Source organism: Mustela nivalis (assembly GCF_964662115.1).
Source record: "Mustela nivalis genome assembly, chromosome: 6".
In the NCBI taxonomy this organism is placed as follows: domain Eukaryota; kingdom Metazoa; phylum Chordata; class Mammalia; order Carnivora; family Mustelidae; genus Mustela; species Mustela nivalis.
In genome coordinates, this window is record NC_139025.1 from 33,541,056 (window position 1) to 33,561,999 (window position 20,944).

The following is a 20,944-nucleotide window of genomic DNA, read 5'->3' on the forward strand; positions in this document are numbered from 1 at the left end:
TGCGGAACTCGATCCCGGAACTCCGGGATCATGACCTGAGTCGAAGGCAGTTGCCCAACCGAGTCACCCAGGCGCCCCTAGACCCACAAGCTCTTAAAACCAAGCTGCCAGGGCACCTGGGTGGCTCAGTGGGTTAAGCCTCTGCCTTCAGCTCAGGTCATGATCTCAGGGTCCTGGGATCGAGCCCCACATCAGGCTCTCTGCTGAGCAGAGAGCCTACTTCCTCCTCTCTCTCTGCTTGCCTCTCTGCCTCCTTGTGATCTCTCTCTGTGTCAAATAAATAAATAAATAAATAAATAAATAAATAACCAAGCTGCCATCTTGGCCCTGAGGTCTAGGCTCTGCTCCCTCACTATTCCCAACCCCTGTACTCCAGATTGGGGCTAAAAGCCCCTTGTTCCCAGCAACTGGCCCCGAGGCCCCCTGAGTACCACAGAAAATATACAAAAAGGTTTTTCGGATTTCAGAGATTTGACACAAATCAAGAATAACATGACCTTCATTAAGCCAAACACGCTAGCAAGTAACTTGGCAAACATGAAAAGTTTATAAAGTGTAATAAGCCCAAACAATTCTAAATGCACGTAATGTATATATTTCTGTGTATTTTAAGGAGTAATCTTTTGAATGTGTTAGCATTGGGTTCTCTGTGAAAAGGGGTTCCACAGAAGACTCTTATTTATTTATTTATTTTTATGGACATATAATGTATTATTTGCTTCGGGGTACAGGTCGTGAATCATCAGTCTTACACAATTCACAGCACTCGCAGTAGCGCATACCCTCCCCAATGTCCATCACCCAGTCACCCTATCCTCTTCCCCCTCCTCCAGCAACCCTCAGCTTGTTTCTTGAGATTAAGAAGACTCCAATTTGATAAAAAAACAACTATATTTGAATGTGTGACAGTGGAGGAACCCAGCCTTGGGAACGAGTTTACTCAAGAGTCATACATCACCAATCCCAATACCAGTGTCGCCTGCCTGCGGAGGCTAGACTCAGCTCCTTGGAGCCCCGGCATGGCTTTGTTTCTTCTGCCTACAGCCAGCCCCCTCTGACATGCATAAACATCCCCACCCAAGCCCACCCCTCTTGCCTCCAGGTGCCATGGCTTATTAGCGCTTAAACAAGCACACGGGTGTGAGTCTTGTTCTCACACCCGGGGTCTGCTTGTTCTGGCTGGACAGAGAGACCCTCTGCGTGCTTGCCTTCCACAGCCCCTGCTCTTGGTGTTGGCTTTAAGCTTGTTCCTCCAGTCCAGAGGACACATCCAGGATCGTCCGTGCCCTGCACACTCTTCACCAGCCCTATCTCCCACCTTTGCATGGTCTTTGCCTCTTTTGTTTTGTTTTTCTATCTCCTCTTTTTTTTACCCTTTATTCTTCACCAGGCTTTTCATCAGACCCAACAACCTGCAAGGCACAGATTGTGGGTCCCAGTAGTGAACATTCATTGGTTGCTTCCCCAATATTACCGCCTCCGCTCCTTTGCCCATTCATGGTCCTGAATTATTGCTTGAATGTGTTGCTCCCTCTACCCTGGGAAGCAATAGAGCATAGCAATTAAGAGAACAGATTAATTAAGAGACCAGGAGTCAGACTACCTTCTATTCCGCCACTTACCAGCTATACGAACCTGAGCAAGCTGCTTCACTTCCCTGTGCCTCATCAGTAAAATGGAGATAAAAATAGTATCTACCCCAGAGAGTTCAGATGAGGGTAGCTAATCCTAATTAACATAAGTGCTCTGAGTTAGATACTGTTCTTCCCCCTTGGTGGGGTGGATGGGATGACCCCCAGCTCAGGTGTGGATAATCATTGTCTTAAACCAATTAACAGAGCCCATCTGTAGTATTCCTTCAGGCCAATGAGGCACAAATAGATTTGCTGGGGCTTCAGGAAAGAAAAGTTTCATATTTTTTCAAGACCATTTCTCTTTCCCTGATTTGCACGAGCCAACAGTAAAAAGACATTGTGAGACAAGGGAAACTTGAACTTCAAGAATTAACTTATATTCAAGAATTATTAATGTTCTCAGGAGTGACAACAGCACTGTGGTTGTGTAAAAAAACAGAAGTTCTTATCTGGATACACCCAATAAAGTATGTATGGGTGAATGTACAATGTCTGGAATGTGCTTGAGAATATCCCAACTCAGCCTACAGAGAAAAAATGTCACGGGGGAGACAGACAAGACTGACAAAACGTTACCCGTGTGGATGCTGAATGATGGGCAGGTCCCTGAGGATTCAGGATACTACTTTTTAGGCTTTTATCTGTTTGAAAATCCATGTGATAAAAAGGTTTTTTTTAGAAAAGTCTCCTTGCTAGGGAGGGAAAGGGCATTTTTGATCCTAGAGGCCCTTTGGATCCGGTAGGACTAGAACCACTAGCGTGACTTTCTATGTCAGTCGAAAGATCACGCAGGTAGGTCAGCGCCTGCCTGCTCTTGGTGAACTTGAGCACTTGAGGCAAGAAGCAAGCGGCAGAGACATAGCATAGGAGAGCAAGGGAGGCCAGGAGAGAGAAGAACTGCAATTTTAGGTGGAGGGTTTATCAGGGCTGGTCTTTCTGCATCTAGGTATCAAATTAAATGAAGTCCTATATTACCTCTGGCCTTAATCTGTACTGGAGATCAGCATCTGTGTGATTTAAGTTCCTCCTGTTACATCTTTGACAATAAAATGGGAGAGCTGGAAGAACCTACAGAAAATACCCAATGGAACCATCTTATTTTGCACCCACGCGCAATATTCTAAGAAGGTTATGGGTGGAGGGGTAGGGTGAGATACTACAGGAAGGCTGCCTTCCCCGCTTTGTTCCAGTTCTCCCTGGCTAAATAAGTAAGACAATAAGAATGAACACACAGTCTTTATTTCCTCTAAAATTTCAGGTAAAGAGAACTTTGTGGAAAGAAAGCATCTATGCAGTTGAAAATGAGAAGGCCCCAAATTACCCAATATTATGTCAATTATATCTCAATAAAGCTATAAAAATTTTTTTCAATTTCTTAAAGAGAACCACAAAGAGAAAATGGGAAGGGCCAGCTTCATGCAGTGGCTCCAGGATGCTCAGAGAAAGAAACCAAAGTCGACCAAGGAGAAGCCAAGATTTTCCCGAGTTGGTCTAGCCTCCAGAGTGGTGGTGATTAGTATCTCAAAGAGGAAGGAGATCAGCCCAGAGTTTGGGTCTACAGTCCCTGGAAATAAAATATATATCACTGATGTTTCTTTCTGTCACATCAGCTGAGCATGCTGGCTGGCGTTTCTGGTATTGGTGAGAAAACTGATCTAATTGCCCAGGCTCTTCCGCCATCCCTGTGCCCAGCCTGGCATCTGCCCAGTCCTCCTGCCCAGAGAGGGCAGCTGACTCTGCAAGTCTTGGAGAAGAATGCTCCATAGGTGTGAACATCTTGTGCAATGTACCAGCCTCACAAGAGAGTTGGGTGTGCAAAGGTTTCCAGAAGAGTCGGGAGAATCAGAGCAGGGCAGGATTCTCAACAGCAGCCAGCCAGGAGGATGGTCCTTCCGAGGGGTCCTTCTCCTTGGTCCCCTTTCAGCAAGGCAGGCACTAGGCCTGATAAAGCTATGGCTCTTCCACCAGCTCTACTCCCACTGGATTCCTAGAAGCTCACAGCTAACATTCCACAAGCGCTCGGCCGTTTTGTTATCTCGAGATTTGGGAGACACCCAAGCCTTCTTGCAGTCACTGGAGGGAAAAGAAAGAGCGTGAGCATCCAGGAGTGGAAAACAACAGTCTGGAAAAGTTGATGGCCTCTTTCTCAGAATATATTTCTAAATGTGTAAGATATATCGGATGAAAAGGAACTAATGTATTGAAATGTGGTTTTAAAATATTTTAGATTGGTGCGTGATGGAGTGATACAGAGGCTTCTCCGTTAATGTATTCTACAACAGGAGCTTGTGCTGGGTCTAACAAGAGTACCGGCCTTTGCAGTATTGATGAGCAGAAGTGACCCAGCGAGACATCTGTACCAATTGCCATGTGACATGAAAATGTTTCGTTTTATTGGTGACAAAGTCACAGGTATCACCGCTGCTTCTGCAGTTTATGGCCTACGTTTGTCATCAAAGGCAATGTCAAATTTCAGGTGGAGATTAGTGAACTTGAAGATGCAACCATCTTCCCAAACAACTTCACAGACCGCTTCAATTCTATCTGCAGACCCACCTGTGCCCCATGAGCCCTATCCTCAGCACCCTGTTTTCTTCTGTTTGGGAGGGAGCAGAGATGGAGGAGGGGGCTAGTTGCATGAGGAGGTGGGGGCAGAACAGTGCTCACAGTGTTTTTCGTGCGTGTGTGTGTGTGTGTTTCTTTAAATAGTTTTTTTTTTAATTATAAATTTTTTTAAAGATTTTATTTATTTATTTATTTATTTGAAATTTTTATTATTTGACAGACAGAGATCACAAGTAGGCAGAGAGAGAGGAAAGCAGGCTCCCCGCTGAGCAGAGAGCCCGATGTGGGGCTCGATCCCAGGACCCTGAGATCATGACCCGAGCCGAAGGCAGAGGCTTTAACCCGTTGAGCCACCCAGGTACCCCTCTAGTAAAATTTTTAAAGTACATTTTAAAGAAGAAAAATAATTGGGTGGAATGAATTTGATTAATATATTTCATTTTACTCAATATAGATAATTTCAGTATAATTTCAATAGTTTTTCAATATAAAAATTATTAATGAAATATTTCAAGTTTCTTTCCTCATACTATGTCTTCAAAATCTGGTGCACATTTCATACTTCCTGCATACCCCATTTTGAACAAGCCCTATTTCAGGAGGTTGGTAGCCACACATGACTAGCAGCAGCCACCCTGAACAGCACAGCCTGCCAGCCAGACTGCCTGGGTTTGAATCCCAGGTGTACCACTTACAAGCTATATGACCTTAAGCAAGACTTAATTATTCTGTGCCTCAATTTCCTTGTCTGCAGAATGTGGATAATATTATTTTTTACCTCCTAGAGTTGTGATGATTATATAAATTATTTCATGCAAAATATTTAGAAAAGTACCAAACACTTTCAAGAGCTCAAGCAACATTGGCTATTATTATTTATCCATTCTTCTATTTTTTTAAAAGATTTTATATATTTGAGAGACAGAATGAGAGAAGGAAAGAGAACATGAGTGCAGTGAGGGGCAGAGGGAGAAGCAGGCTTTCTGCTGAACAGGGAGCCCGTCACGGACTCATGACCTGAGCCCAAGGCAGGCGCTTCACCAACTGAGCCCCCAGCCATTCTTCTATTTTTGTGCACCGATGCATTGGTCATCGCCAATGCTTCACTTAATAAATGGTACACCAGGGGCACCTGAGTGGTGCAGCTGGTTAAGCAGCTTAGGTCTTGATCTTAGGGTCTTGGGATGGAGCCCCAGGAGGTCAGTATCCCCACCTAGTGGGAAGTCTGCTACACCCTCTCCCACTGCCCCTCCCCCCACTTGTGTGCACGCCCACTCTCTCTCAAATAAATTGTGCGCCAATGAACAGCCTTCAACAAATGGGACAGAATAGCAGATGGGGATGGATCACATCATGGAATGGGAAGGAGATTTAATCCTGGGCTTCCTCTTATTCCCAATCTCTGATTCCCCACTGAGTTTGTGGCAAGATTCAACAGTGAGATGTCTATTTCTGCATTCCAACAGATGGTACAATCTTGGCACCACTGGGAGAGAGTTCACTGTGGAGAGAGATGACCTTGCCCCCATGCTGTGTGCTAAGTGGTATAAACAAATTCATGAAAGAAATCAGCTAAAAGCTTCAAGGAGGAGAGAAAGGATCCAGAAGGCCTGTTACTGTTCTTTCCAAGACATAACCAATAGGGACAATCCTTTCTAACAGCTCTCAGAAAGGTACAAAGCTTACCTGAAAATGTGGCACACAAGATATAAATCGGAAACATAAAAGCAACTCTTGCCTAGTTCCTAATGTAAGTTCCCTTGGAAAAGTAACAGCACTTGATTTGCAGGCCCAACCCAAACCTGGATTCCATGATCAGGCACAACCTTGGCCACCAGGGTGGGATGCAGAGCTCAGGGAGCCCTGTGCCCACCTCACCCCTCCACCCCCGGGAGCCAGGTGATGGAGCCAACCAGGACCGCCTCCATGCACCTGAAGTACTTGCCACTCAGCGGCTCGAGGCCCTCAGCCAGGGCACAGTGCAAGCTGGTCTGCGCCCCCTCCCAAGGTGACTTGATGAAGGGGGAGAAGAGCCTCCAGAGTAGGCACAGGAGGAACGAGTGTCGGACCAGCTCAGAGCTGACAACGCCTGGGTGCACAGCATAAGTGGTGACCCCCGAGCCTAGGGCAAAGGAAGCACTGTTAGTTCAGGGGCTCATCCGAGCCCAAAGAATTAGCTCATCTCCTGCAGCAAAATGTACAAATGAGAAGAAACTCAGAGAACAAAACCCCAGGTTCAGAAGGTGCTTCTCCTAGCCAGGTAGAATCTGATAGGAATTAATTGATCTCTCCCAGAAAGATCTATAGCCTTCTCAGCCTTCTGTGCTTCATAAGGAGTGCTTGATGGAAGGAACTTCTATTTCAATGTCAACTTTACTCTGTGGCTTAAGTATTAATAATAGAAACAACCACATGTAGTAGTAGTAGTAGATGGGGGAGGAGGAGTATCAATTATTAACAGTGGTATCCTTGAAATTTCTGTGGCAGGAGCTTAGGGGAAGCAACTAGTTGGAAGGCAGGAGACTAGAACTTTGCATTGCAACTGCTGGGCAAGTGCGTTTTATGGAATATAGGTTGAGGGGTGTTGATGGAGATAATGGAGGTTAACATGACCTCAAGGCACCCCCTGTGCCTCTACTATCTTTAGTACTTATTATGAGCAAGGGCTATGCTACCTGCTTCACAGGCATTATCTCAATTATGATCATCATTATTATTTCTTCTAATAATTACCCTATTCTTCCATCTCCTGCATTCTCATGGTGAATACCATTGTTCCCAGACTCTGACTTATTCCTGGTGGCAAATGGTCTCCAGATTTGCAGGTGTCAAAGCCAAGCAACTCAGTGAAAACTTCCGGGGAGCACAGAATCGTAGGATTAAGAGAAGACTCCCACATTTTACAGCTGAGAGGATGAAATCAGGGAAAGTTAAAGGGACGCATCCATATACACATGTAGCTCTGTGTGGCATGGCAAGAGCTCAGACCCAGGGGCCTGACATCCAGCCAGAACTCTCCGACTCCAGGCAGTGGCAGCTCTGTAGCTTAGCTCACCAAATAGAACTTGGCAGGTGGCACACACAGAAGGAAGCCCCCTGAATTTAAAGCAGAGTTCCCACATGCCACTCCGGACTCCTTCCTTCGTGTGGCATCTAATCTCAGGCTGGCCACTTCTTCAAACCTCAGTTTGAATCCATGCAATAGTAATAATAGTAACTTCTCTGCCTGTTACAAGAGTTTGTTGTGAAAAGTCAAATGAGATAATAGAGAGGAGATAAGATGGGACATGAATGTAAGGACATTTTGCGGATTCCCAAACCCTCTTCCATTTTAAGCTTCCCAAGGACAAGAATTGTTTTTAGTCTGTTTACAATCTCATTCTCATTAGGGTATAAAGCTACCACAGAACAGTGCCTGTTTGACATCGTGACTTCAGAAGTTTCTGTGAACCTCTGATCTGAACAGAAGACCTTGCTTTTGCTACCTTAGTCCGGGCCCTTTCTGCAGACTTACCTTTGAGTCTCCTGGCCAGCTCCCGAGTAAAAAGCACATTGGCCAGCTTGCTGTGGCAATAAGCCAGACCTCGGCTGTAGTACTTCTCACTCTGGAGGTCATGAAAGTGAATCTTGCCTGCATGGTGAACCACAGATGACAGGTTCACCACCCGTGCAGGGGTGGACTCCTTCAGCCGCTCCAGGAGCAAGTGGGTGAGAAGAAAGTGGCCTGCAAGGACAGCCAGCAAGGGAGATTGGAGTGAGAAGAACAGACTTTATACCCAGGCTCAGAGGGTCGAAGCTGTTGGTAGGATTTCAGCAGCAGCTCACTATCTTCTGGGTATCAACAAATTTTGATGCTGTAATAACTCAGGGCAAATGATCAGTCAGTCTGACCTGGTGGATTCCTCAAGGCGAGGCCCAGAGCTAGACAACAGGTAAGGCAATACAGACTTAACCTGTATTTATTTGTCCCTCTGCCCTTTCCCAATCCAGCCACCTGCCACCTGCTGGCTTCCGACCACCCTTTGGTCATGATTCCCCAACTGAGTTTCCAGGTACATTCATGTACAGAAGGAAGGATGGAATAGTCAGGGAAAATAATTTTCCTAGAACCAGAGAACATGTTCCATGATCTCACTAGAGCCATCACCTTGAATTCTGAAGCCAGCCTCATTCATACCTCAGGTCCTTAAGGTCTGCCTCTTCCATGGTCTGACCCTTGATTTTGTGGCCCTCTGTTATAGATGTGTTCCTCTCCAGGCAAATACCCTCCTGCACCTGCCATGCTTGACCCTGCTTGGCAAGCCTTGCAAGGCCCCATCTAAGAATGACATTCTTCTTCCTGGCATCTCCCAAGTTTTGGGGTTTCTTAGTGGTATGGGTAGGAGGATCTCACTTTTCTGTACTGGTCAGTGGAAAAATAGTGAAAAACCAGTATGTCCAAAGACCCCAGGATTCCAGTTGGAATCCTGGGGTCTTTGAGGACCACTAGAGATTCTCAGCACTCATATAGGGTCACCTCCATACAGAAAACAAGATGGGATTTTCTTGCTTTTCAGTCACTCAAAAATACCTATCTGGGCACCTGGGTGGCTCATTTAGTTAAGCAGCCAACTCATGACTTTGGCTCAGGTCACGATCTTTGGGTCCTGAGATCAAGCTGTGTCAGCCTCTGTGCTCAGTGGGGAGTCTACTGGAGGTTCTCTCTCTCTCTCTCTGATCCTCCCTCCCCTCTCGTACTCTACCTCTCTCTCTAAAATGAACAAATGAATCTTTAAAACAAAACAAAACTTGGGACACCTGGGTGGCTCAGTTGGTTGAGCAGCTGCCTTCGGCTCAGGTCATGATCCCAGCGTCCTGGGATCGAGTCCCACATCGGGTTCCTTGCTCCGCGGGGAGCCTGCCTCTCCCTCTGACTCTGCCTGCCACTCTGCCTGTGCTTGGTCTCTCTCTCTCTCTCTCTGACAAATAAATAAATAAAATATTAAAAAAAAAAAAAAAAAAACTTACCAAGGTGGTTGACTCCCAAGTGGGTTTCAAAGCCATCGGCTGTCTTCGAATATGGACACATCATCACCCCTGCATTGTTGATCAGAATATGGAGCTGCTTTTCCTCTATTATAGAGCAAAACCAAGCAGACCCTGTCGTTAGCAAGGAGTCCACTAGCTGCCTGTTGCAATCCTGAGTATTTTCTCCTTGCCCTTGGATCTATCTCGGTGATATTTAATAAACAGTCATTGGGTTTCTAAATTTAGCTACTGATATCTTCCGGGACACCACTCATTAATTCATTCATTCATTCAGCAAATGTATACTGAGTATTGACTCTGGGCCAGGCCCACTTAGCTATGCACTGGACATAGAGCCATAAAGCAAGACACATCCTGTCCTTCATGAATTTCATAGGCCTTGGTGGAAGCTAGTCATCTTCCAAGACACAGAAGAATTCTGGCAACAACACAACTTCATCTAGTGCCTGTGGCCACAGAAGGTTGAGTCTCAGGATGAGAGAAGAGAGTGACATCAGGGCCACACCTTGATGCCAAGGTGCAAGCCCAGACAGAGAGCCCAACTTTCCCATTGCAGAGGAAAAGGATGATAAGGATCCTGCCCAGCTTGTCCACTGCCAATTCCTTGCCCTGCTGGTTCAAGTGGCAGAACCTGTCCAGTGGGATCCATGGTGGCTCTGATGTAAGGGTCCCCAGTGGCACAGGGTGGAGCAGCCACTCCCACACCCAGCTTCTTGCTTTTCTGTCTACTCACGGGGGCCTTACCTGCCAGAAAGCCCTCAGCAAAGGCTCGGATGGATTTGGTATCAGATAGGTCCAGTTTCCGCACCAGCACCTGGGAGTTCTTTGTATCAGCTCGGATTTCACTGGCTGCAGACTCCCCCTTCAGTACATCTCGGCAGGCAATGTACACCCGGGCTCCTGGGGCCAAAGCAAAGAGAGGGCAATGCGTTCAAACCTTAAGATGAAAAAGCAGACGTGAGCTTGCCACTGGGAGACAGAGCACTCTCCCAGCCCAGCCATCCCTAAACTGTGAGTGGCTCGATTCTGCCTTGGAATTCTCACTAGTAGAACTGCTCAGTCTCTTTGTTGTCAGCTTAACCCGAAGCTGGGAACCCTGGTCTTTACCCACTGGCATTTAATGTTGCTTGGTACCTCCTCTTAGAATAACTGATTTGACCAATATTATACATGGACATCATTATTTCCCTTTATACCCTAGGGAAGGAATAGGGAGGAAAGTTTAAGATATGGAGTAAGTTGGTATCAGAGCTGGACCTGAATTCTAGGTTCCTTGAATTCCTGAACAGAACTCTAAGCCCAGAAGGAAAGACAAGAAAATGTGGACAGACACCTCCCCTCCCCCCAGTGAGAAGGCAGGAGGCACTGTCCTATGAACACGGAAGGGGGAGGACTTGCCTCTGCGAGCCAGCTCTTTGGCCGTCTCCTTGCCGATGCCCGTGTTGGCGCCGGTGATGACCACTACCTTCCCGGGAAGCTGCACGTTTGATCTACAAACCCCACCAGCAAAGAACTTCCTATAGGCAAGGGAAACAAAAGCATTCATGCACATCCTTCCCGATTCCAGACTGAGATCAAGATAAAAATCCATTCAGCCTCCAAGAGAAATTTTTTTAAGTTGTCATCAGGCAACCCAAAGAAGCTAACCTTCAGGGGACACTGTTTTCCCACTGGGCATCCTGCTCATTACCTCAGGTTGGAAGATCATGTGCCCAGAAACTACAAATGATCATTTGGACGAACTGAATAAGAGCTCTTTGAGCCAGGGCCAGCAGAGAGCGTCCTTGTTAGTCAACACAGATGCCTAGCTCTCATCTAGAGGTTCCCAGAGGTCAGCTTCCTCCTCTAACCTGCATTCAAAACATATGGGTGTTTTGTGGCATCAGTGGTCCTGAAGGTTAGGTCTTCAACCAGTATCAACGGTGAGTAATTGATTAACAGCATTCAAATACGAATCTTGGGCTGCTTCTCCAGTTTGAGAGAGCCAACACCTTTGGAAGTTTTCTATCGTCCTGCTAGAGATTCCATTCTAGCCATTGGCACACAGAGAGAAAATTCCTTTTTTCAGATGTCTGCACAGGGAGCATCCTCTCATATAAAGTTGACTTGACAAATTCCAAAAAAAAAAGGATGGGAACAGGGCAGAACAAACATTTCCTGAGCATCATCTGACTACCAGGCATCAGGCTAGGCACTTTCTGTAGAGAAATTATTTTAATCCTCTTGACCACTCCATCATTAGTCCCATTTTATAGTAGAGAAGACTGAGGGTCAAAGAAGTTCAAGTCGCTTGCTAATGGTGGCAAAATTGGAACTTAAGCCCAGGTTTCTATGCGAGGACCTAGAGCAACACTCTGTTCCTGTTATGTCCATTTAACCTTCTTCATTGTCAGCAATTTTCAAAATTTTCACTCAGAACACTATGACACCTCCAGATATCCCACAGCAGAAGACCCGTCCCAAATCATTAGTTGGGGGTAGTCTCAAAGGTAAAAGAGTTTGTTTCCTTTGCAAAATGCCTGGTACTTAACAATGAGTCCCTCAGCAACAACCTCCCATAGTAGCCCAGCAGGGCCACCTTGATCGTGGGCAGGGAATAAAGGACCTAGGGACCTTCAGAGAAACCTAAACACTCCCACCTCTGTTGTGTGTTCAGTGACCTCATAAGGTCAAGCGTTCACTAGCATCAGCATTCAGACAAGCCCCTCTCTCCCAGCCCCGAGGTGCTTCCTTCCCATTTTCCACCAGGGGATTCCTAACGACCTCCTTCCTGCTTTATCTGCCCTGACCTTCCCTCCCTCAGCCTCCGTCCCTTTCTCTTCTTTCAGCAGCTGAGAACTCATCTACTTACAAGCTCCGTGTCTCCAATCCAGGGCTTTGCAAAATACTCCATGAGTTACTGAAATAAGACAAACCTGATGGATGGAGCTGTGAAGTACAGGAAAGAAAGGAAGGTGGTGAGCACTCCCAACATAGCCAGCATCTTTTCAACTTCTTCAGCCGCTGCCGCTTTAGCAAAAGCAACTTGGGTTCCAAGTCTGGTTCAAGCTCCTGGTCTAACTCCAACTCCTGGCTGCTTGGCACTGCCTCTCCCTTCTCTAGCTCCTCTCGCTCCTGGGTGTTCAGCAGCAGCCTGACTCTATCTAAGCTTAGCCCAGAATCCTATTTAAATCCGAGAGCTGTCAGAGCACAGCCTGCTGGGAGATGTAGTCCTCAGGGAAGCCGACAGTGGAAAGACAGAACCTCACACTTCCTGGCAGAGAATGAGGGGAAAATAGAGCGACTACCCACCTAACTCTCCACCCTCAATTATTTCTCTTATCTAGGGAATGTGTTATCCTAACACCCCCGACCCCTACTCCTGCAAGACAGAATATTTTTAACTTTAGCAACCGACCCAGTGATGTTTGGAACACAAATATGATTAAAATAGAAAAAGAGAGGATAGAAACCCCCAGAAGAATGGTAAGAGAAGTCAGGAGGATGGTCTCCCTTGGTGAGAAAGGAGCAGAGAGTGGGAGGGGACAAGTTGGGAACTCCTGGGGGGATAAGTGTTTTGTTCTTTCTGGTGGGTACTGGTTATAGAGATGGGCTCGCTTTGTGAAAATTCTGTGATTCGTACACTCCATTTGTGCACTTCCCTGTATTTTATGTTATACTTCGGTGAAGTTAACACGTATGTGTACATGCCAAGGAAAGAGTTTCAGTGCATGGGCTTTGGAGTAGAATTCCTAGTTCAGATCCCAGCCAATCTACTTACAAGCTCCGTGGCCCTGTATAAGTTACTCAGTTTCCTACTGTGCAACAGGTATGGTAAAAATACATACCTACTGTTTTAAGTATTAAATTAATTAAATAGGTAGAAAATCTGAGACAAACTGGCATCTAGGAAATACTGTGAAAGAGCTGCTTGTTTTGATTACTTGTATTGATTCTTTTTTTTTTTTTTTAAGATTTTATTTATTTATCAGAGAGAGAGGGGGAGAGAGCGAGCACAGGCAGATGGAATGTCAGGCAGAGGCAGAGGGAGAAGCAGGCTCCCTGCTGAGCAAGGAGCCCGATATGGGACTCGATCCCAGGACACTGGGATCATGACCTGAGCCAAAGGCAGCTGCTTAACCAACTGAGCCACCCAGGCATCCCAGATTACTTGTACTGATTCTTATCTCCTTTGCTATCCCACTTGCTTTACTGAAGGGTTCGGAGCGGAAAAGGAAGAAGTAATTAATGGGACTAACCTTTCAGTTAGATGCTCTTGTTTTTTTAAAGTGGGCTCCCAATGGAGGGCTTAAACTTATGTCCCTGAAGTCAAGACCTGAGCTGAGATCAAGAGTCAGGCACACAACTGACTGAGCCAGGTGCCCCTCAGTTGGATGCTATTAAAGATGAGTGAAAGCACAAGACATAAAGCTATTAGATCCCTCCGAAAATATGAAAGAAGTTGGGAGGAGGGTTCATAGCCCTTGCTCACTCAGCATCCCTCTCCTGGACAGGATGACAAGCAAGAGTCAGAACAAGACACAAGACCCTGGGTCGTGCCCTAGTTCTGCTCCTTCCTATGTAGCCGCAGGAAGTTCCCGGATAATCCATGTTATGAAGAAGACTCCTCTGGCATGTTCACTCCCTCATTCATCCTTTTAACATACACTTACTAGGCACCTGTTGTGTCAGACATTGCGTCAAGTACCCTGAAGACACAGTCCTGCCCCTTGGGAATCTCATGGGCCTGATGAACAGAACAAGGCATAATCAGATTATGCATTCCCAGGAGGAATCTGTTGTGACTTGCATGGTGCCTTTCTCCTCTCTTCCCACTTCTCCTGCTCTGGCTCCCATTCGCTGTGGCCATGCCAGGAGCAAAGCCCTCAAAGTTCCAGAAGCCCCTGAGGAGATCTTGCCACTGGTGCTCCCCCAGGCCCCCCTCCTAGCAGTTGATGTCCGCTGAACCAGCATGGCCCAGCTGATTGGACAGAGTCCTCTTCCCCCCTTCCTGGTAACCGTGGGTCTGCAACACCTCACAGATTTTATGCAAAAACAAGATCTGTTGGTGTTTAATGCTTAGAGTCCTTCCTTCCCTGAAATCTGGGCCAGGGTCAGCCAGAGAAACAGACACAATGCCATAGCACCCAAAGGAAAGTACATCTTGTAACCTCAAATCTGGATAACTTTGTACTAATGTCTCTGGCTCCCCAGTACTACTGAATCAAGTCCAAGGTCTCCCCCATTTGTGGAGATGATGTTCAATTTATCTAGAATTATGGAAATAACACAGTTTGTGAAAAACACACATTAAATATTATAATCCAAAGACCACCTTCAAGCGATTGATTGGTCCTACCAAATGTTAAACTATGTTACAAAGCTATAATAATGTGGGGCGCCTGGGTGGCTCAGTGGGTTAAAGCCTCTGCCTTTGGCTCGGGTCATGGTCTCAAGGTCCTGGGATCGAGCCCCGCATCGGCCTCTCTGCTCAGCGGGGAGCCTGCTTCTCTCTCTCTTTGCCTACTTGTGATCTCTGTCGTCAGATAAATAAATAAAATCTTCAAAAAAAATTAAAAATTAAAACAAAGCTGTAATAATGTAAATAGTGTGATACAGGCAGGTAAATAGTCAGATAAATCAACAGAACAAAATGAAAAGCCAAAAAAACAGACCCAAATACATATGGAAATTTAGAGATGATAGAAACACTGTTCAAATCAGTGTGTGGGTTGAGGGATTTTTTTTTTTAAGATTTTATTTATTTATTGACAGAGAGAGATGACAAGCAGGCAGAGAGGCAGGCAGAGAGAAAGAGAGGAGGAAGCAGGCTCCCTGCTGAGCAGAGAGCCCGATGCGGGGCTCAATCTCAGGACCCTGAGATCATTGCCTGAGCGGAAGGCAGAGGCTTAACCCACTGAGCCACGAAGGGGCCCCAAGAGATGGATTATTTAATGAAGTGTTACTATACCTAGGTAACCAGTAGGAAGAAAGGAAACTTGATCCTTACCTTTCTCTTTACACCAAAATTTCAAACAGATCAAAGACTAAAGTATAAAAAATGGAACTATGAAAGTACTAACAAGAACCACGGGACAGATCTGAAAATAAGGGAGTGGTAAGACCCTTCTAATAAGATAAGAAACCCAGAAACCAAAAGAAGAAAAAATCTTCATAACAGAAACTACCAAACACAAGGCAACATGGAAAAGAAACTGGTGGGAGGGGTGGAGTATCATCACAACACATATTAGAGATAAGAGTCCAATTTATTTAGTATTTAAAGAACCCCTACACCTTATTAAGAAAAAGAATAAACAACCCAATTGAAATAACAGTTTAAAGAAAAGTAAATACAAGTGGCTGTCCAACTTCACTCATAACAAGAGAAATACAAATTAAAATTATACCGGGAGGGGCACCTGGGTAGCTCAGTGGGTTAAGCCTCTGCCTTCAGCTCCGGTCATGATCTCAGGGTCCTAGGATCGAGCCCTGCATCAGGCTCTCCGCTCAGCAGGGAGCCTGCTTTCCCCTCTTTTTCTGCCTGCCTCTCTGCCTGCTTGTGATCTCTCTGTCAAATAAATAAATAAAATATTTTTTAAAAAATAAAATTACACCAGGAGCTACTTTTCATTTAACAGATTGGCAAAGACCAAAAAGATAGTCCATTGGCAAACGTGTGAAGAAGGAATGAAGGGCTGATAGTGGGAGAGGTGATAGTGACAGCCTTCAGAGAGAAGTGTGATAACACCTAGTAAAGCAAAGCATGCACCTGTTGACCTAGCCTTTCCCAGTCCCCTTATTTGTAAGGTCGTCATTGCAGCAATATGTGTAATAGCAAAAGCTGAGAAACCTAACTGTCCACAGTAATGGAGACAGCCTCCTACACAATAGATACTATACAGCTGTTAAAAAAAGAACAAATAATTTTTTTTTTTTTAGATTTTATTTATTTATTTGTCAGAGAGAGAGAGAGCACAAGCAAGGGAGCTGCAAGCAGAGGGAGAAGCAGGCTCCCTGCTGAGCAAGGATCCCCGACATAGGACTTGATCTCAGTACTCTGGGATCATGACCCGAGCTGAAGGCAGATGCTTAACCAACTGAGCCACCTAGGTGCCCCAGAATAAATGATTTTTAAAAAACCACAAAAACATATTGAGAGTGCCTGGGTGGCTCAGTCGGTTAAGTGTCTGCCTTTGGTTTGGGTCATGATCCCAGAGTCCCAGGATCGAGTCCCACATCAGGCTCCCTGCTCAACATGGGGGTCTGCTTCTTCCTCTGACCTTCTCCCAGCTTGTGCTCTCTCTAGATCTCTCTCTCAAGTGAACAAATCAATATGTCTTAAAAAAAAAAAAAAAAAAGCATAGTGATAACAGAACAATCTTTGAGACATGTTAGGTGAAAAAGCTAGGAGAAGAACAGTGTTTATAATATGCTATCACTTGCTTAAAAAATGGAGGGAATACTTGGGCAATATCTGTTTGTATATGACCAGACTGTCTCAGAAGAGATGACAAGACATGGGGAGCTGGAGGAGGACTAGAGGAGGGAGGGGGACAGGAAGAGAAAACTTTTCACCGAATGTACTTTGTAGATCCTTTTGTACATTTTGAATTTATAGCCCATGGCTTATTAAAAATTAAAGTTTTGAGCCAAGAGATCCAGAGCACTTTGAAACCTTTAAAACAAACTTACTGGTTTAATTTTGCTCATCATTGCAATATCATAAAATGAAGCTATTTCTCAAACCAGTATGGAGACATTTTTAAACACGTGTTGCCACATTACCATGACCTATTTCATCACTGTAATCAACACCGAAGGACATGAAGCAGTACCTGTTTTTATGGACATTCAATCTGAAAGAAACATAGATATAAATCATAGAGTGAACAGGATGAAAACACCAGGAGAACCAGTATGGGAACAGATCTGAAATTCAGGGGTGAAAAAGTACTCAGCAGTTGCAACACCACTGAGAAGGGCCCTCTTCCTACAACTGATAAATCACAGGTCAGAAGGTAATGCCATTCTCCTAGGGAATGCTATGAAGTTGGGAAGCTGCTCCATGATTCGACCATGATTCGATCCCTCCGAATCTAAGAGGGATCATACTGCACTAGCCGCCTGGTTATCCCTGTCCTGATTACTCTGGAAAGGAGCCTCTTATGAATTAGAGCAAGAGAAAGAACTGAAAACCTTTCTTTCTCTCTCTCCCCTCCCCTTCTTTTGTGGACCCGCTGCAGGGCTTGGAGGGAAAACAAGAGGGAGTTATCCTGGTCCGACTCAAGGAGATCGGTTTTGAGTTTGGGTATGATGGGAGGAGGCCTGCCATACATGATTTCATAGGGCATGAGCCCCAGCTTGTATGGGGTGTTGCGTACCCGATACAGAGCGTAGGGGAGTAGAGCCACCCAGTTAGCGCCAGTCTCCACGGTCAATTTAGCAAGGGTCTCTTTTAAGGTTCTATTCATCCTCTCTACCCGTCCTGAGCTCTGGGGTCTATATGCACAATGTAATTTCCAATTAACCCCAAGTACGGAAGCCAGGCCCTGACTTACCTTAGAAATGAAGGCTGGCCCATTATCTGATCCCATCATAACAGGAAAGCCATACATGGGCAAGATATTCTCAAGTAGTTTCTTTGCTACAACCTGCGCTGTTTCATGCTTGGTTGGGAAAGGTTCAGTCCAACCTGAAAAGGTATCTACAAACACCAGTAAATACTTATAGCCGTATTTTCCAGGCTTTACCTCTGTAAAATCTATCCCCCAGTAGGCCCCCGGCAGGGTTCCCCTTTCTCGGGATCCGATCACAGCGGGATGTGGGCAAGCGTTCTGGATGGAGCATTCTGGAGCCCAAATGGGTCGTGTGATGAATCCGCTCTAAGACTGCCTGTCCCAAGGCCTCGGGGAGGATGATATTGCCTTTAGAGTCCCGCCACCAACCATCTTTGACTTGAGTCATCAGGAGTTTACTCATCCAGGTGATGTCCTCCTCAGAGTACTCAGGGTGAGGTGGCAGTTCTCGGGGCCCTGGGTCGAGCAGCTGTATTGGCAACACTGGAATGGTCCTGTGGGCTATCTGGCGAGCAGTTTGGTCAGCAAAGTTGTTTCCCGGGGAGACCGGATCGTTTGGGTTTTGATGGCCGGGGCAGTGTACTATGGCTAGCTTCTTGAGAGCCCAGATGGCTGTTAGCAGGGCCAAAATTTCGTCCCTGTTTTTAATGTCTTCCCCTTCGGCAGTGAGCAACCCCCTCTCTCTGTAAATTGCTCCATGAATGGGCCATGGCAAAGGCATATCGACCATCCGTGTATACAGTCATCCGGAGGCCCTGCCCCAACTTTAGGGCCTGGGTCAGGGCGATTAACTCAGCCCTCTGTGCTGAGGTGCCCGGAGGCAATGCCTCCGCCCGAAATAACTTCTGTTTCAGATGTCACCGCGGCCCCCTGCGTACCTTTGTCCTTCGTGGACGAAGCTGCAGCTGTCAGTAAACTACACGATGTCTGCATCCGGCAGCGGCTGGTCCTTCAAATCTTCTCTCGCTCCATGCACTTGGGCCAAAATCTCGGTGCAGTCGTGGAGCGGTGCGCCCAGGTCGGGGTCGGGCAGAAGTGACGCGGGATTGAGGGCGGTTGGTGGCATGAAAATACTTCTGAGAGGGTTAAGCAACTGTCCCTGATAGTGAGTGAGTTTGGCATTGCTGAGCCAGCGGTCAGGTGGCTGCTTGAGGACGCCCTGGATGGCATGTGGGGTAGTAACCCATAGCTCCTGTCCCATAGTTCCTTTACCATCAAGGCAGTAGCTGCTATCATCCAGAGGCACGGTGGCCATCCGGCTGTTACTGAATCCAGCTTCTTAGACAGGTAAGCTACTGGCCGTCGCCATGGACCCAGGTGTTGGGTCAAGATCGCCTTGGCTATGCCCCGGCTCTAAGTCCCGCCATAAGGGGTGCGGAGGGGAACCGCCTTTGCGCAAGGGGGGGGGGCTGTCCTGCTGTACTACTGCCGCCAAGACTTTAGTCATCTTTTCCATGGCCTTTAACTGCCTTTCTCCCGGTGCCTCTCGATTGTTAAAAACCTTCTGGGCGATCCTAAGTAGATCCTGGATCTGTTTCCCTTCTAAGTCCTCTAATTTCTGTAATTTATTCTTAATGTCTGGGGCTGCCTGGTTCACAAAGGACATAACCACTGCTGCCAGATTCTCAGGAGCTTCAGAGTCCCTGGGGGTAAACTGCCTAAAGGCTTCCATTAATCTCTCTGCTGGACTCTCTGTTTTTCCCTGTAATACAGTATATACCTTGGCCAAATTAGTAGGCTTGTGAGCAGCAGCCCGGAGACCCACCATTAGAGTCTGGTGATAAATGAGCAGTTGTCCCCTACCTTCTGCCACGTTGTAGTCCCAGCCATCCTGTGGGGGTCTGGTGAGAGGAAAAGCAGCGTTAATCAGGTCAGGGTTGACAGTGGGCTGGCCATCATCTCCTGGGACCAGCCTTCTGGCTTCCACCTGGATTCTTTCTCGTTCCTCCGTGGTGAACAGGATCTGGAGAAGTTGCTGACAGTCGTCCCAGGTGGGCAGATGGGTAAACGTTACACTGTCCAAAAGGGCAATTAAGTCTCGGGGGTTATCAGAGAAGCGGGCATTTTGAGTTTTCCAATTATACAGATCACTAGTGGAAAAAGGCCAATACTGGAGTCTAGGGTTACCAGTGTCATCAGGGGGTCCTGTTTCCCTCAGGGGCAGTGCAGTGGTGGAATTGGGGAGGTGTGGGTGCGCCCCCTCGTCCTGCCTGCTGATTCTGTTACAAGAACAGATTCTTATTGAACTTATGCAAATGACTGATTGCCAAGGAAGAAAGAATACTTACGGAGACCTTTTGGCTTCAGAGGGTTCAGATAGAGAGAAAAGTTGAATGCCTTGATTCATTTACAAATGAGCACTTTTACATCTCTTTAAGTTACAGATAACTTGGGAAAAAGTTTCCCTAGTCTGGAGGAGCAAACATTGGAGAACTAGCAATAAGACTAAACATTAAGAGACACAACACTATAATCTTTTAGTTCATTTAGTCCCATGTTACTAATTCTGGTTTAGTCCGAATGCAGCTTTTACTTTTGTAAATTTTTACCCATTTTAGTTCCCATGATTTTAACATAGCAAAGACCTGTATTTGTCCCGAAATTCTTCCCATATGAATTTCCTTTAAGGCGGAACTCGTCTTACAAGAGCATCAAAACAATTACAAACGACAAAACTCAGAATAGATATGGTTAAATATCAAGTGATGACTCTTATGAAAACATTGAACTCTAGTAAATGTACTGATTGAACCTTTAGAGTAGCTATAGCATTTACCCAAATCTAACCCAAGGTTTATCATTGGTCTAAATCTTGTCAACAATTGCTAAAACCTTAGAAGATTTTAAAACACATGCCTAAATATAATTAGGGATGTTAAACACCTGATAAAACAAAACATAGAAACTGGGTTTTCTTAACAGCAGATCAATTAATCTAAGAAAACTTTGTCCTTTTAAACAGAGAGTTCGGGGTTTCCCTCCCATCTAGCTAGGAGGAGGAGGAGGAGGCAGCGGCCCCGCTGCTCCCACTCGCAGACAAGGGGAGGGGGATCTTTCAGATGCTGTCCTGCTCATGTTTCTCCCGGGAACTTAGGAGCGTCTTAGCTAAGGTCTGTCCGTATAAACCCCAGACCAGGATACTCTGTGGAGTAGATGACG

General features: G+C 46.1%; 1 protein-coding gene across 2 annotated transcripts; it reads right to left on the reverse strand.

Annotated features, from left to right (window-relative positions):
- Window positions 1-2,854: 2,854 nt before the first annotated feature.
- RDH12 (retinol dehydrogenase 12) lies at window positions 2,855-17,065 on the reverse strand. Of its 2 annotated transcripts, XM_082734232.1 has the most exons (8): window positions 16,902-17,065; window positions 12,079-12,155; window positions 10,626-10,744; window positions 9,972-10,127; window positions 9,207-9,311; window positions 7,714-7,923; window positions 6,132-6,321; window positions 2,855-3,707 (listed from the first exon to the last, which is right to left on the reverse strand). In XM_082734232.1, the coding sequence occupies exons 1-8, from the start codon at window positions 16,920-16,922 to the stop codon at window positions 3,605-3,607; spliced, it is 981 nt and encodes a 326-aa protein (XP_082590358.1). In that variant the 5' UTR covers window positions 16,923-17,065; the 3' UTR covers window positions 2,855-3,604. The 2 variants fall into 2 exon arrangements, with proteins under 2 accessions (XP_082590358.1, XP_082590359.1); XM_082734233.1 differs by lacking the exon at window positions 16,902-17,065 and having other exon boundaries at window positions 12,143-12,343.
- Between the last annotated feature and the right edge of the window lie 3,879 nt (window positions 17,066-20,944).

Coding starts and splice junctions, on each gene's coding strand:
- RDH12 (XM_082734232.1), bottom strand. CDS start 16,922: ATGATGAGCAAAATTAAACCA. Junction 10,745..12,078: donor GGATTGGAGACACGGAGCTT/GTAAGTAGATGA, acceptor CCTTGCCTATAG/GAAGTTCTTTGCTGGTGGGG. Junction 9,312..9,971: donor TGCTGAGGGCTTTCTGGCAG/GTAAGGCCCCCG, acceptor GCTCTATAATAG/AGGAAAAGCAGCTCCATATT.